Below are 15,474 nucleotides of genomic sequence, written 5' to 3'. Positions count from 1 at the left end.
AGGTTAATCCTTTCTCACTGGAGAGGGGAGTACCACCTAATAAAGGCACAATCAGTCTCTCGCCAGAAGTGTGACTGTCCCTTTCTTGGTGGTTGCAGATGGGTCGTCTCAACAAAGGTCGCCCATTCTTTATTCCAGATTGGGTTCTCCTCAAAACCGATGCCAGCCTCCAAGGATGGGGTGCAGTGACAGGTCGTCACAGTTTTCAGGGAAAGTGGACGGCAAGAGAAAGTCTTCTGTCTATAAATGTCCTGGAACTAAGGGCATTATTCAGAGCACTCATTCAGACTCAGGAAATATTAAATATTAAAGGGCAGGCCTGTCCAGGTACAATCGGACAACGCCACCGCAGTAGCCTACCTAATCCATCAGGGAGGCACGCAGAGCCAGGCTGCCATGTCTGAAGTATCAAACATTCTGGTCTGGGCAGAATGTCACCTCCCGGCAATATCTGCAGTGTTCATATCAGGAGTCCTAAATTGGGAAGCGGACTTCCTAAGTCGGCAAGATATACATGCCGGAAAATGGGCTCTTCATCCTCAGGTATTTCAGAACCTAGTGGACAGATGGGGTCTTCCAGAGGTAGACCTCATGGCCTCAAGGCACAACCACAGGGTTTCCAGGTACGGGTCCAGGACTAAGGATCCTGCGGGCGAATTTGTGGACGCTCTGGCAGTAAGGTGGAATTTAAGACTGGCGTATCTGTTTCCTTCGTTTTCCCTTCTTCCCAGGGTCATCAGGAAGGTCAAGCAGGAAAGCAGTACTTGGCCCATATGCCATTGATTCACCGACCTGCAGAGTCTCTCCATAGACACTCCGTGGCCTCTTCCTCCAAGGCAGGACCTGTTAATACAGGGTCCCTGCCTGTACCCGGACCTTCCTCGGCTGTCTTTGAGGGCATGGCTCTTGTGGCCTCTGTCTTAAAGGCAATGTTGAGGGCACGGAAACCTTCCTCTGCCCGCATTTATTACAGAAATTGGCACTCATTTTTTCAGTGGTGTGAACTGAGGAAGTATGACCCTAAGGTGTTTAGGGTCTCGCGAGTGCTTTCTTTTTTTCAGGCCGGGTTGGACAGAGGTCTCCGTCTGGCTACTCTGTGGGTGCAGGCCTCGGCACTGTCAGTTTGGTTTCAGAGAAGGGTTGCCATCTTGTCTGATGTAAGAATATTTGTTCAGGGTGTTCTGAGAGTTCAGCCTCCCTTTGTTCCCCCGGTAGCCCCGTGGGATTTGACATTGGTACTCAGGGCTTTACAGGCTCCTCCATTTGAACCCCTGAAATCAGTAGACCTGAAGTGGTTGACAGCGAAGACAGTTTTTCTTCTAGCTATCGCTTTGGCCCGCAGGGTCTCTGATTTAGCAGCCTTATCTTTTCGCACTCCTTTTTAATATTTCATCAGGATAGAGCTGTTCTTCGTACCAGGGTCGGCTACCTTCCTAAGGTGGTATCTCGGTTTTATATAAATGAAGAAATTGTGGTTCCGACTTTGCAAGCTTCTAGCCTTTCGGCTGGTGAAGCATCATGGGATGTTGTGCAGGCTCTACATATCTATGTAGACCGCACTAGCTCCATTAGAAAGACAGATTCTTTATTTGTGTTGCATGGCTGTCATAAGCGAGGCTGGCAAGCTAATAAATAGTCTTTGGCCAGATGACATTTGTCAAGCTTACACACAAGCTGATATTGTTGTTCCGGACACGGTTACAGCACATTCTACGAGATCTGTGGGACCATAGTGGGCGGTGTGACGGGGTGTCTCTGCTGAACAGATTTGCAAGGCAGCCACATGGTCTTCCGTCCACACCTTTGTCAAATTTTATGCTTTTGACAAATTTGCCTCTCAGGATGCTTTCTTTGGGCGTAGGATTCTCCTTTCTACTCCCTAGGAGGAACTGCTACACCCCAAGGTAATTTCTGTGGACCCTATGGAACCCAAAGAACAAAATAGGAGTTATGGTATAACATACCTTTGTTAACTCTTTTTAACAAAGGTATGGCCATAGGGTCCACAGAGCACCCACCCTAACGCACCTGTTGTTGTTGGGAAATTCTTTTCTGTTGTATTTCTATGATTCCCTCTTCTTACAGAGAGTGTGTCTGGAATGCAAGGGTACTTCCTTCCTTTTCAATTTTTCTTTCTTGCTCCTGCTTGGGCTTGACACCAAACTGACCTCCTGTAGCCAGGGGCAGGGTATGTATGGAGAATGACCCAGTACATCCTGGGAGCTAAAGCTTGTTGACTATTTGGTGCCTGGATCACTCCAGCTACATCCCAAGGTAATTTCTGTGAACCCTATGGACCTCGAGGAAAAATAGTTAACAAAGGTATGTTATACCATAACTCTTATTTTTCCTCCAGGTAGATTTGTTAATTTTTGTTACCCTTGGACATGACAGCAGATAAACTTAGGTCTGTTTAATGGATACAGTTATTTCTACACAGCAGATCTGTTTTTAAAGACAAGGAAAATAAATTTGCTGGGAAAGCACCGTTCTGAAGGGGGTGGTCCCCTTGAATTGTCATATTAGCTTTTTTTAATAGACTATAGATTAGCTCTTTTCAAACAAAATATGACCACAAATTGTATTCCAGCCAAATTTGGCTATTGGTTTTGGATATATCCCAATTTAGATTCAATGAATAGGTAATTACAATAGGTATCTTCTGTTTTGTGCTGTGTACAGGGAAAGGAGAACATTCTAATCTGCTTACCAGTTTCTTCTTCTGGAAAATAAACAAAACCGCAGGAGAAGAACATAATGGTAAGCCAATTTAGAATTTTCTCTTTTTTGGCAACAAAATATTGAATAAATGGTAGCAAAATATTTAGCCAACGGCAGCATTTCCCCATCAATATTTATCTGATATATACAAATAATGATTGGAGAGCAAGTTTGCATAACAATCCTGGGAAATGGCGGAAGTCAGGAACTGAATGTAAACCTATTTCAATTCACAATTATGTGTGTGTACGATTATATGAATATTTACTTTAATATGGGCACAAAATCAGTGTATGTGATACATTCTTCTAAAATAGGCCCTATTGAAAAGGTAGCATTCAGAGGTATCTGCCACTGTTTTTTTCACGCTGTTTAGCACATCCATTTATAAGGCACACTTTTTAATCTTGATAACTGTGCATTAGAATATAAACATAACACAAATATGAGTGTTATCTGTGTTCTCTCAAACAGCCTTCTCTCTCCCATAAACAGTATTTTAGTTCTCCTTATACTGTTTTTGCTTGTAGCAAACTGCTAAAAGGCTGAGGTCATACACTCGCTTTGTGCAATTTCTTAAATACATGTCTTTCTTATGGTTTATGTTTATAAACAGTGTATAAATTGCCAAATCTGTAATAATGGAATGTTTTTTTTCATTGCAGGTTACAGAGAGGTAAGAAACAGCAGGTGGAGAATGGGAGTGGAGCAGAGGATAACGCAGACAGTTCCCACTGCAGTAATGCTTCTGTACATAGCAACCAGGAAGCTGGGCCAAGTAACAAGAGGACCAAGACTTCCGATGATTCTGGTTTAGAACTTGACACTAACAATGAGACTGTTGCAATGGATCCAATACTGGATGGATCCAGTGAGATAGAGTTGGTCTTCAGACCCCATCCTACACTAATGGAGAAGGATGATAATGCTCAGACCCGGTAATAAGTAAATATTATCTGTAAAATCGATATGCTATAATATAAAAATTGCAAATTTATTGTTATGCAAAATATTTGGGTGAGTGTAATTACAAAACAAACATTAATATTGCTTAGCCAGCAGACATGACGCTCTACGTGTGGCCATTGCTCTGGTAACTTAATAAATGCCATTTGAAGAAAAAAAAAAAAAATTACAAATTTCATCTGTGTACATATGATTCCTTGCATAGTCTGCTGACTGATGCATTTGTGCATGTATAATACTATTTTGTTAATTTATCCTTGTTTTTCACTTTAAAGATACATAAAGACCTCTGGCAATGCCACAGTTGATCATTTATCTAAATATCTTGCGGTGAGGCTGGCTCTTGAAGAATTTCGGAGTAAAGGGGAGACAAACCAGATGAATCTGAATACTGCCAGTGAAAAACAGTATACTATATACATTGCTACAGCCGCTGGGCAATTTACAGTAAGTTTATTGTTTTTTTTAAACTCATGTCCCATATTCAGAGTGCTCACCAGCTGATAGCCCGCACCCTCAATTACTAAGCAGCAGCAAGTGGCTATTCAAGTGGTGACTGCTAAGTAATGGAATGGTTGCAAAGGGCGAAATTAACACTCAACATTGTACGAAATGCAGTACTTCATGCATACACTAAACTGCACTGGAAACACTATGACATGCTTGACAAGGACTCCTGCGTAGCAGTTCATATGCAATGAAATAAAAACCACATACTTTTCTTCTTCAGGGTCCATTGGGGATCCACAGGGATACCATGGGGGGTGGGGGTGTGGTTGGAGTGATCCGGGCACCAAACAGTTAAAACTGTAGCTCCCAAGATGCCCTGGGCCTCCTCCAAATATACCCTAGCCATAGGCAGACAGTTTTTCGCTGGATAGGACAGTCACACCTTTAGAACAGGGGGATTGTTTAGGCAGCCCCAAGCTTTATTTTAGAGGTTTTTATTATTATTATGAGCAAGCAGCAAGGCCTCTTACTGGGCGCCTGTGCGGCTGCTCCAGCTACCGGCGCCGCAACACTGGTGAGTGGTCCGATGATTACAGCGGGCACCAGCGGGGCTCTGCTAGCCGCTCCACTGGAAACCCAGGACTGCAGCCGGGCAGATGGAGAGGTACAAGTAAGGCGAATCTCGTATTGTGCAGTCCTTACCTTCGGCAGTGGAGACCTGCCGGAGGACGCTGCAGTGTGGCGACTGGTTCGTCTGCTCTCCCACTAGACCACCGGGGCAGTTAAATGCTGGCGTCTGGGACCATGTTAGAGGCCAGCGGCACCCGGCGGTTCATGCAGCAGTGGGGAGGTAAGCTCTCCCGCAGCAGCCCCTCCCTCAGCCCAGAGCATGATCCCTCACAAGAGGTTTCCCGCCTCTGAGCTGCTACTCGTCCTCACCCTCCTCCCCCTATATGAGAAGTTCAGCAGCCATTTATCAGGGCTTTTTTGAAGCTACAGGTCTCAGGAGTTTCGGGTCCAGTCTCCCTGTATACTTCTTCCTGGGGCCAGGTTATACAGGGCACAAATCCTACCAGCCTTTTGAGGCTTGAGTAGTTGATTTAGTAACCATTATAAGTATATTTATATGCAATGTATGTGACTTGTGCTAGCTCTGTTGTGGTGATATACTGCCTTAAACTTTCTGACTGTCAGTTATATCTATCCCTGCTGCTCTTTCTTAAACCCTCAACTATCAGATGTGTAGGAGTTCATTATTACTTCACATTTACTTGTATTTGTGATGGGTGTCACATTGCATTATTAGCTATAAACTTATTGTGTGCTACTTGCTGGCTATTTCTATGTCTTATAATGGCAAGGATAAACAGGAGGCTGAGGTTCCTGCGCTGGTTACATGCAAATCCTGTTTTGCGGGCTTGCCCTTTCAGGATTTACAGGATGGTCTGTGTGCTAATTGTTATAAATCTACTCATCAGTCCACCTTACCAGCCCCTGTCCAGAAATCACCTTGGGTGTCCTCCTTATCCCAGGTTAAGACGCAGCTAGTGGATCACTTATCAGCCCCCATGCTGCCTCCCACCATGGGTACCCACAGCTATTACAACCTACTATGTCGGTACCCCCTATGCATCCTCCTTGGATGGATGTTTATGCCCACTCAGTTAAGAATATGGCTCAAACGTCTGCCGCCTCTCACCAAAGGTTACAGGCGGACAGACTGTTCGCCACCAAAGCACATAGGCGGACTGTATCATCCTCTCAGTCTACCCAGCTTTTAGATTCTGAGGCATCATCTGAGGAGGCAGATGATGCACAAGGTTCTCTCTACGAGTCACACTCAGGCGAAGAGCACCGCTATTCAACAGTTTATGTTCCTGCTTTAGTGAGAGCGATTAAATCAATCCTGAATATAGAGGATTATGGACCAGCCCCTAAGCCTAAAACCCAGATGTTTAAACGTCAAAAAGTGGTTAAGACTAAATTCACTGAGTCAGAACAGCTCACTGAGCTCATGGGAGAAGCTTGGGGTACTCCTGGCAAAAGGGTTCCAGGTCCCCCCAAAAATAGCGTCTTTTTACCCTCTCTCTACTAGGGAGTGTACTAAGTGGGAAGTCAGTCCCACTGTTGATTCACATGTGGCATACTTAGTCAGAAGCTCTACGCTGCCTTTACCGTCTACATCCTCCCTTAAGGATGCCACGGATAGAAGACTAGAAAACTTGTCTAAAGTCAGTTTCTAGTGCTACCACTAGGCCAGGTATGGCTGCGGCCTGGGTGGCTAAGGCTATCGAAGGATGGGCAGAAGCATTGGAGGAGAGTCTGCCATCAGATGCTACCAGGGAACAACTGGCCTACATCTCCCATATTCAGGAAGTGGCCTCTTATTGAAAAGCTGCATTGGATACTGGACTCCTTGCCTCTAAAGTACCTGCGACCTCGGTAGTCACCCCCTGGGTCCTTTGCCTACAGTCCTGGAAGGCGGACACGGCATCCAAGAAGGCACTTGAATCCTTACCTTACTCTCTGGAGACAGGCTGTTTGGCGCAGAGTTGGACAAGATTGTGGCTACCATGGTAGCCTCAAAATCTGCCTTTCTGCCATCAGCGGCTGTCCTCTGCTCGGTCCTTTCGCCCCCAGGATAAGGCAAGAGGACAGTCCTTTCCCAGGCAGTCTAGTTCGCACAAGACCAACAAGCCGCAAATCGATTAGTGTTGGTCGGCCAGACGTCCAGCTTCCAAGTTGGATGACAAACCCTCCACCTGATGGGGCGGGCCTACTCCCGGGCGTCAAACAACAGACGCCTCGGTCCGAGAAGTGGTCTCTCAGTAGTACGCCTTCACCTTCCTGAGGTGTCATCCCCAGCTATTTTTTTTGTACAGGCCCCCCATCAGACCCTGTCAAGGCCCTGGCCCTCCAGGACTCCATTTACTCCCAGCTGCGTTCAGGTGTGAAAATGCTAGTTCCTTCTACTCAGAAAGGAACTGGTTTTTATTCCACTCTTTTCGATTCAGAAGCCCAAATGGGTCTCATCTGCCTATTATGAAGCTCAAACCCCTCAACAAATATATCTAAGTGCCCAAGTTCCGCATGGAGACTCTACGATCAATTGTGCTGGCATTGGAACCTGGGGATTTCATAGTTTCTCTGAACATTCAGGATGCATACCTGCATGTACCTATTACTCCAACCCACCAACTGTTCCTACGGTTTGCTGTTCTGCAGCAACACAACCAGTTTCGGGTGCTGCCCTTTGGTCTATCAACAGCCCCTCAGGATTTTACCAAAATAATGACAGTTATGATGGCCCACCTCAGGTGCCAGGTAGTCAGAATCCTGCCATACCTAGACGACCTCTTAATCTTGGCACACTCACCGGTTGTATTACAGCGCCATCTCCAGCTGACCCTGGACTGCAGGCACACGGCTGGCTCATCAATTGGCGGATGGTACATCTGGGGGCTCTCCTGGATTCTCGAATACAGAGGACCTTTCTGCCAGCGGACAAGGTTTTGACACTACACTTGCGTGTGTGCATTTGCTCCACAATCGGAGGGTATCCATTTACTTAGCAATGCAGGTCCTGGGGTCCATGGTATCCACCTTTTGATATGGTGGAATACGCCCAGTTCCACTCCAGACCCCTTCAACAACTGATTTTCTCCCGGTGGAACGAGCAGTATCATCTGATCCGGTCCCAGACGATCCTCATCTCTCCGGAGGTTCGGTTTTTCCTCTCATGGTTGCTACAGACATCCCATCTGGACAAGGGTCGCCCCTTCTGGATTCCAAATTGGGAGCTTCTTGCTACAGATGCCAGTCGTTGTGGATGGGGCACGGTAACTGGTCATCATACCTTTCAGGGATGGTGGACAACCCAGGAAAGTTGCCTGCCCATAGACATTCTGGAGCTTCGAGCAGTGTTACAGAGCACTCAGGCGCAGGATCTCCTCCAGGGCAGGCCGATCCAAATTCAGTATGACCATGCGACTGCGGTAGCCTACCTCGACCATCATGGAGGCACGTGAAATCAAGCAGCCATGCGGGAAGTGGCAAACATTCTGGTCTGGGTCGAAGGTCATCTTCTGGCAATCTCAGCAGTGTTCATTCCTGGAGTCTTCAACTGGGAAGCGGACTTCCTAAGCTGTCAGCGCACACACTCTGGAGAGTGGGCTCTCCACACAGATGTCTTTCAACTCCTGGTGGACAAATGGGGCCTGCCAGACGTAGACCTCATGGCATCATATCACAACCACAAGGTCCCCAGGTTCGGGCCCAGGACCAGAGACCCCTCAGCTGCCTTCGTGGACGCTCTGGCAATGAGGTGGGACTTCAGGGTTCTTTGAAAGTTCAAGCAAGAAGGTGGCATGGTGATGCTAATAGCCCCAGCCTGGCCCAGGCAACATTGGTTCACCGACCTATGGAGTCTCTCCATAGACATTGCTTTGCTACTTCCTCTAAGGCAGAATCTGTTTAGTGCAGGTCCCTTGCCTGCACCCAAACCTACCTTGTCTGTCTTTGACAGCATGGCTCTTAAGTTCTCTCTCCTAAGAGCCAAAGGTTTCTCTCGCTCTGTGGTCCAGACGATACTCAGGGTGCGTAAGCCTGTCTCAGCCTACATCTATTACAGAATTTGGCACTCTTACTTCCAATGGTGCTCCTCCAGAGGCTATGACCCTACAGTTTTTTAGGGTCTCCCGGCTGCTTGCCTTTCTCCAGGCTGGATTAGACCTCGGCTTTCATTAGAATTCAGGTTTCTGCTCTGTCAATCTGGTTCCAGCGAAGGATTGCTCCCCTGCCTGATGTTGCAGGGTGTTCTCTGCATTCAACCTCCTTTTGTTCCTCCAGTGGTTCCGTGGGATTTGTCCTTGGTTCTCCGGGCTCTACAGGCTCCTCCATTTGAACCTCTTGAGTCCGTAGACCTCAAGTGGCTGACAGCAAAGACTGTCTTTCTCCTCACTATCTCCTTTGCCCGCAGGGTATCTGATTTAGCAGCGCTCTCCTGTCACCCCCCATTTTTGATCTTTCATCCGGACAGAGCTGTTCTCCGTATCAGGGCTGGGTGCCTTCCTAAAGTGGTATCCCGGTTCCCGGTACCATTTAAATGAAGAGATTGTGGTACCGGCCTTCCAGTCCTTGGATCTTTCTGCAGGTGAAGCTTCCTTAGATGTGGTTCGTGCTCTTCGGATCTACGTGGATCGTACAAATTCCTTTAGGAAATCAGATTCCCTCTTTGTGTTGTACAGTTTTCACAAGTGAGGCTGGACAGCTAACAAACAGACTCTGGCTCGATTGTTCCACATGACAATGTCTCTGGCCTACACACTAATCTTCCTGTTCCAAACAGGGTTAGAGCACATTCTACTCAGTCTGTGGGATCCTCGTGGGCAGTTTGACGTGGTGCTTCTGCAGAACATTTGTGCAAGGCGGCCACGTGGTCTTCTATCCACACCTTTTTGAAGTTGTACGCCTTTGATACCTTTGCCTTTCAGGGGAATCCGTATGATACCGACAGCGGCAGCCCGGCAGGTGTGAAGATCCCGATCGTTCATTCTGGTAAGTATAGCTAACCTAATTCCCTACCCTAACCCTCCGTTAGGGGTGCCTAACCTCCCCCCAAGTGCCCAAACCTAACCCCCACTTTGCCCCTAATCTAACTTTCCCCCTCCCCCCCCCCCCCCCCGGCTTACCATCGATCAGTTTGCCAGGGGTTGGGCTTCCGGCGTAGGTCTAATGACAGGTGTCGGGATTTCGACATCTGTTATTAGTACCTTGCCGGGATTAGACAGTCGGGAAGTCGGCGGTCGACTGCTTCCCTTCTCGGGATGCTTCCTTTGGGTGTCGGATTCTCCTTTCTGCACAGGAGCGTCCCCACCCTTAGGGGAAACTGCTATGAGACATCCCCATGGTATCCCTCTGGATCCCCTATGGGCCCTGAAGAAGAAATGAAGAGTTATGGTCGGCTTACCTATGTTTAACTCTATTGCTTCAAAGTCCATAGGATCCACAGGGCACCCACACTGACGCACCTGGCCTCAATGGGTATTTTTTTCTCTTGAGAGTCTTTCTTGAGAGTAATGCCTCTTTCCTGCTTCTGCCTTGGACTTGTTTACAAAATTGTCTGTCTATGGCTGGGGGCAGGGTATATGTGGAGGGGCATCCTGGGAGCTAAAGCTTAAACTGTTCGTTTGGTTCCCGGATCACTCCAACCACACACACCCCCATGGTATCCACGTGGATCCTATGGACTTCAAAGAAATAGTTAACAAAGATAAGTCTACCATAACTCTTAATATTCCTAGGCAATGACCAGGCACATTTGGCTGCCTGTGTTTCAGCTGTAAAAGTTGATAGGCTGCAGCTGCAAATTACACCTGTCTCTTTCGCGCTCTCTCCCCCACTGCCTGTTCCCATCTTGCCAGTTTCTTAATCCTCTCTCTGGCTCCATTGCTTAATATGTAAGCATGTGCTTGTCTCTCCCATTATTAAAAGTGTCCCCTTTACCCCAACGCGCTCTCTAATTCCCTCCCCTTCTCTCTCCTTTTTGCCCCCAAGCTCATCAAGTGAATTGTCTACAGCTGCCTTGGCTCAAACTCTTCCGCTACCTGTCCTTCAGTGTTCTGCTCTTGGCCCCCTTCTGTTTTCCCTTTACACTTACTCCCTGGGTGAGCTCATTGGCTCTTTTATCCTCCAATATCATCTCTATGCTGATGATACTCGCATTACTTCTCCAACACAGACCTCTTTTCCTCTCTCATGTCTCCAGCTGTTTTATCTGCTATTTTCTACTGGATGTCCCAATTCTTTCTTAAAATTAGGGGAAATTGACAGAGTGGGCACTTTATCAGGGATCTAAGGATGGACAGTGCAGCTGCCAAGAAGGGACATTGGCCCTGATTTAGAGCCGCTAGCTTAATGCGGTCGCTCGCTCCCAGCGTATGCAAATCCATCGCATGCCCAGCAAGGCAGGCGATCGCATGGCAAGGCATTAGCACGCCCACTATGTCTTGGCGTGCGATCACTTTGTGTATGCAGACACCCACCAGCCATTCATAAGATGCCCACTTGCGCACGTCATCTCCTGGAAGTGCATAAATACATTGGTACATCGAGCACCATCGGATGTGCTCGCAGCGCTTGAGGTTGACTATACCTTGCCGCAAGCACTGCGAGCACTTCAGTGTATAATTCAACCAGGTGACGTGTACTATGACGCTGCCTTTTAATCATGCACGCCTCTGAAACGGCGTTAAGATTCTCAGGCACGCCTGTGTTCGCGCCTCCAGTCCCCCGTTTCCAGTGGTCTGCCCCTGTAACCACCCACAAACGGCCTCTCCTGTCACTCATTCCACTGGGCTGTCTTTGCTAGTTGAGCTAGCGCTTGCCGATCGCTTGGACTAGTTTGCGCACGCGCACTGCGATGTATACACATGTGCACATTAGCAAACATTGCCAGCAACAAGCGAACGCTTGCTAGCGACTGGGTCTGAATCAGGCCCATTGTGCAATAACCACCAATTGTACAAAACAAAGGAAACTTGGCTGCCCAGAGTATTTCCAAAAAAATGGTAAATTATATTAATAATATATCTCAGGTGTTCAGTAAATAATATAGATCATATTATTTATCACTTTTGCCTTATGGCAAGGTGCTCCATCATGCTGGAAAAGGCATTTTTAGTCACCAAAGTGTTCTTGCATGGTAGGGAGAAGTTGCTCTTGGGCATATAATAGCAGCCTGTCCAGTGCAGACTTCCATTGTGTACTGTGATTCCAACATGGCAGCACTAGTAACACTGGGAGAGTAGGAGAGGAAGTATAGGGTGACCTTTTTGCCAAATTTCACCACCTAGTATGATTGTGTCCAAAAACAAAATCTGCCAGAACACTATGATTAGAACTGGAATAAAATCAAAGCAAGTGATGGATAAAAAATATCATAGAAGAGCTGGATACAGGGACAGTGTCACAAAATGCTCTTACAATCTCTAGTGTTCTCACTATCCCCTTATACTAGTTAAGGTTGTATGAATTGACTACAGCCAGGCTCTTTGGCACACAAGACACACAGAATGATCAGAACAAGAGATCAGGGAGAGACCAGAACAACACCTACTACAGTAGCCATAGGCTAAGGAATTGGCAGAATCCCAAGTTCAGGACCATGTAGATCACCGTCAATTCATTAATGTCATTCTGCAAAGTATACATATTTAAGATTCAAATGCGGCCTTCTTTCTCTCATACTACTTCCTTTTGATTTGCATAAGTTTGTTTTTATATGTAAGCCATTAAAAAAACAAAAAAAAACGTAATATCAAAAGTTATCGTTGTGTGACATATAGCTCTGTCCTGTTTTAGGTATGTCAAATGTAAATACATTGTGAATTATCTCAAATTCTGTCATGGTATGGTGGCTTTTATTTTTCAGTTGTAAATGTTCTATAACTTCTTTGTGTAAGGAAATTTCTGTTCTATGTTAAGGTTAATTTAAATTACATTATGTAGGTGTTTTGGAATTAATCCATACATTTAATCCTGATGAGTAAATCTTTGGGTTCATATAGTTAGGCCATAAGGATACTGAGGTAATTATCAGATCTTTCATCCTACTAGACTACTGGGCCACCTGGACACCTGTGCGACCATTCTGCTGCTTCTTGGTAGCTGTTCATTGTGTCCTGTCCAACCAGAGGCATTAGACCGCACTGGCCTCACATGAAATACTGCGCTGTAACTGCACCTTTTAATCGTTGCTGGTCTTTCTCTTATTCACCTCACTTGAGCTGACCCTGGGGCTTAACCCAGACTGCATATAACGAAGAGCATCTCTTAAAGAACAAAGAAACAGTGCAATAGCAGTGCGGGCAACTCTGCCTGGTGACATTTAAGAATACATACAAGGTTATACAATACATTGCTATACAGGCACATAAAGACATAAACATAGGTAGAATAGCAATATTGGTGCACATAACCATACACAGTCTGGCAACAAGGGGGTGTCATGCAGGCTAAGCCTTTTGTCTTGATTCCATACACCAATGATCTTTCCACAAAGGTGGTACTATTGGAACCATTGAGCACTGTTGATCTTGCACCTGAAATGTATTTATATATTGAGCCATTGAAGGAAATTAGATCCACATAACAATATTAAACCGTCATTTTTCTTTTTTAGGTTTTAAATGGCTCATTTTCCTTGGAGCTAGTTAGCGAAAAATACTGGAAGGTAAATAAACCAATGGAACTTTACTACGCACCCACCAAGGAGCACAAATAGTGTTGGACTTTCTTCAGAAAGGTGCTTTTTGTTATCTTGAAGATTCAATCAATCATTAACTCTGCACTTTTGAAGCAAGTGACGCCTTTTATTTCACTCTACAGATATACCTGAACTTATTTACAACAATCTTGTGACCATGTGTTTGAAGGTGGTCCTTCACAATTTCTTGGAGCAAAATGGATTTATTTTACGACGAGGTCTATAGCTTTACATGATAATTATTTCTTTTCATGCTCTTGGTTTACTTGTTTATATAATATGTTAGCTTAATTGAAAATATACATTCTTTTGCATACAAATGCAGCATAATAAACAGATGGGGACATTTGATATATATTACAAATGTTAGTCTGATTTGGAGCACAGTGTATGCACATTGCTCTGTCATTTCATAAATATTTATACCCAAATGCATACAATTCAAAAAGTATATAATTTCTATGATAAATTAAATTTGTTATTTCTTCTGAAGCGCAGATATGTGTTCTCAAATAATTGTCTCCCTTCCCATGTCGCATCCATGAAATATTGTCAGAAAAGTGTTGCAAGTTATTAGTATTGATAATGGTGAATAAAGGGAAACACTATTTGAAATAAAATAAATTTTACAGTGCCACATGTATTTATATTCTCACAGTTCTTGTAGGCATGTAAATGTTTGTCTTGTACAAGTTTGCAAACTGAACTTGCTTAAAGTAGCTTGTTGAAGTCCATGTAATTTGTACATTATGAGACAATTGTAAATAAATTATTTTCAATTTGTAAAAGTCTTGAATTTAGATGTCTGATTTCAACATTCTGTTTTAATGAATAAAATGGAAAACAAGAATATCTTCTGAAGTGTGAAGCCAATAGTTGAGAAAACACTTAAACCCCTTCACTGCTGAGGCTTTTCTCATCCTTGTGCTGAGGCCATTTTCTGACTTTCGTACTGGTCATGTTCCAACATCAATATCACTGATATTATCTTCTTCCTCTATAGGGGACACAGGCAGGGGCGCCGAGAGGGGGGGGGAGCAGGTACTATTTACCTGGGCTCGGGCTTGCTGGAGGGGGCTCAGGTCCACCACTGCTCCCCCTCCCTCTTATGTCACAGCAGACCAGCGCATGCTGCTGTGTGCTGGGCTGCACTGGGAGGCTGCTCGTGGCTGCTAAAGTAGCAGCCAGAGCAGTCTCCTATGCCTATGGGGGGAGCGATCATGCTGATTGCGGCCCCCATTGGCTGTGCGCCGGGCTGAGGGGCACACAACGCCCCCCTCTCCAGTGTGCGGTGCTGCAAAAATTATTTCTTTTTTTAATGAGGTGTGGCCACGTCTCCCTCTATTAGGCCACACCCCCTGTCACCTGGGCCTGGCGCGGCTGTCGACGGCCCTGGACACAGGCTTTATGCTGGGTCTGGGTTGGTGGAAAGAAGTCTGGGCACCACACATTCCTACACAGGTTCCAGACCATGATGGTTTCTGTGTTCGCTGTTTTACAACTTCACAGCAGGGGGCTATCTCCACTGAGACTGCCAGCCAGGAACCTGCTTGGATTTCCTTGCTGTCACAGGTAATACTTCAAGTAGTGGATGGAGTCCCAGCTCTTGTGGTAGCACCCTCTGTGGCTGGCCCTTCAGATGTGGATCAGGGTTCTAATGCGATGCCGTCTCCGTTGCTGCCTGCCACTATGGAACCTCTTTGGATGCAGTCCTTTATGCAGTCAGTTCAGGGATTAGCACAGCTATCTGAGTCCTTTAAACAGATGCTGGACAGGGAGCGCACTACTAAGCATAGGCCTACTAAGAGGGACCGCTTTACACCATTATCTGACATTGAATCTGACTCCTATGTTCCTTCTGATCTGGAGGAAGATCTATTGATGATCCTTGGGGAGAATCTTTGTCTATTCCAAAGGATTCCCAGCCTCAGGTAAATGTGGTTTACTTGAGTAAGGCAGTTAAATCTGTTTTACTAATCAAGGATGCGGAACCAGCCCCCTGTATCCAATGCTCCAGTATTTAAACTGCAAAACAAGGCAGTGTCAGAATTTCCTTCATCAGCGCAGCTTGA

The 15,474-nt window shown here is 45.8% G+C and overlaps 1 protein-coding gene across 6 annotated transcripts in view; it reads left to right on the top strand.

The window, feature by feature from the left end:
• The window catches only part of RNF2 (ring finger protein 2), a 70,567-nt gene extending 56,383 nt beyond the window's left edge, over nucleotides 1–14,184 (top strand). For all 6 annotated transcript variants that reach the window (XM_088453913.1, XM_088453917.1, XM_088453912.1 and 3 more), the window contains 3 exons: nucleotides 3,387–3,659; nucleotides 3,963–4,134; nucleotides 13,319–14,184. In XM_088453913.1, the coding sequence (XP_088310039.1) occupies nucleotides 3,387–3,659; nucleotides 3,963–4,134; nucleotides 13,319–13,420 (547 nt within the window). In that variant the 3' untranslated portion in view covers nucleotides 13,421–14,184. The remainder of the gene's footprint in view (nucleotides 1–3,386; nucleotides 3,660–3,962; nucleotides 4,135–13,318) is intronic.
• Nucleotides 14,185–15,474: the final 1,290 nt, after the last annotated feature.

This window comes from Taudactylus pleione, unplaced genomic scaffold, assembly GCF_031769625.1.
Source record: "Taudactylus pleione unplaced genomic scaffold, aTauple2 ptg000602l, whole genome shotgun sequence".
NCBI classification, from domain to species: domain Eukaryota; kingdom Metazoa; phylum Chordata; class Amphibia; order Anura; family Myobatrachidae; genus Taudactylus; species Taudactylus pleione.
The sequence above is the reverse complement of the archived record's forward strand: the minus strand, read 5'-3'. Positions and strand labels throughout refer to the sequence as shown.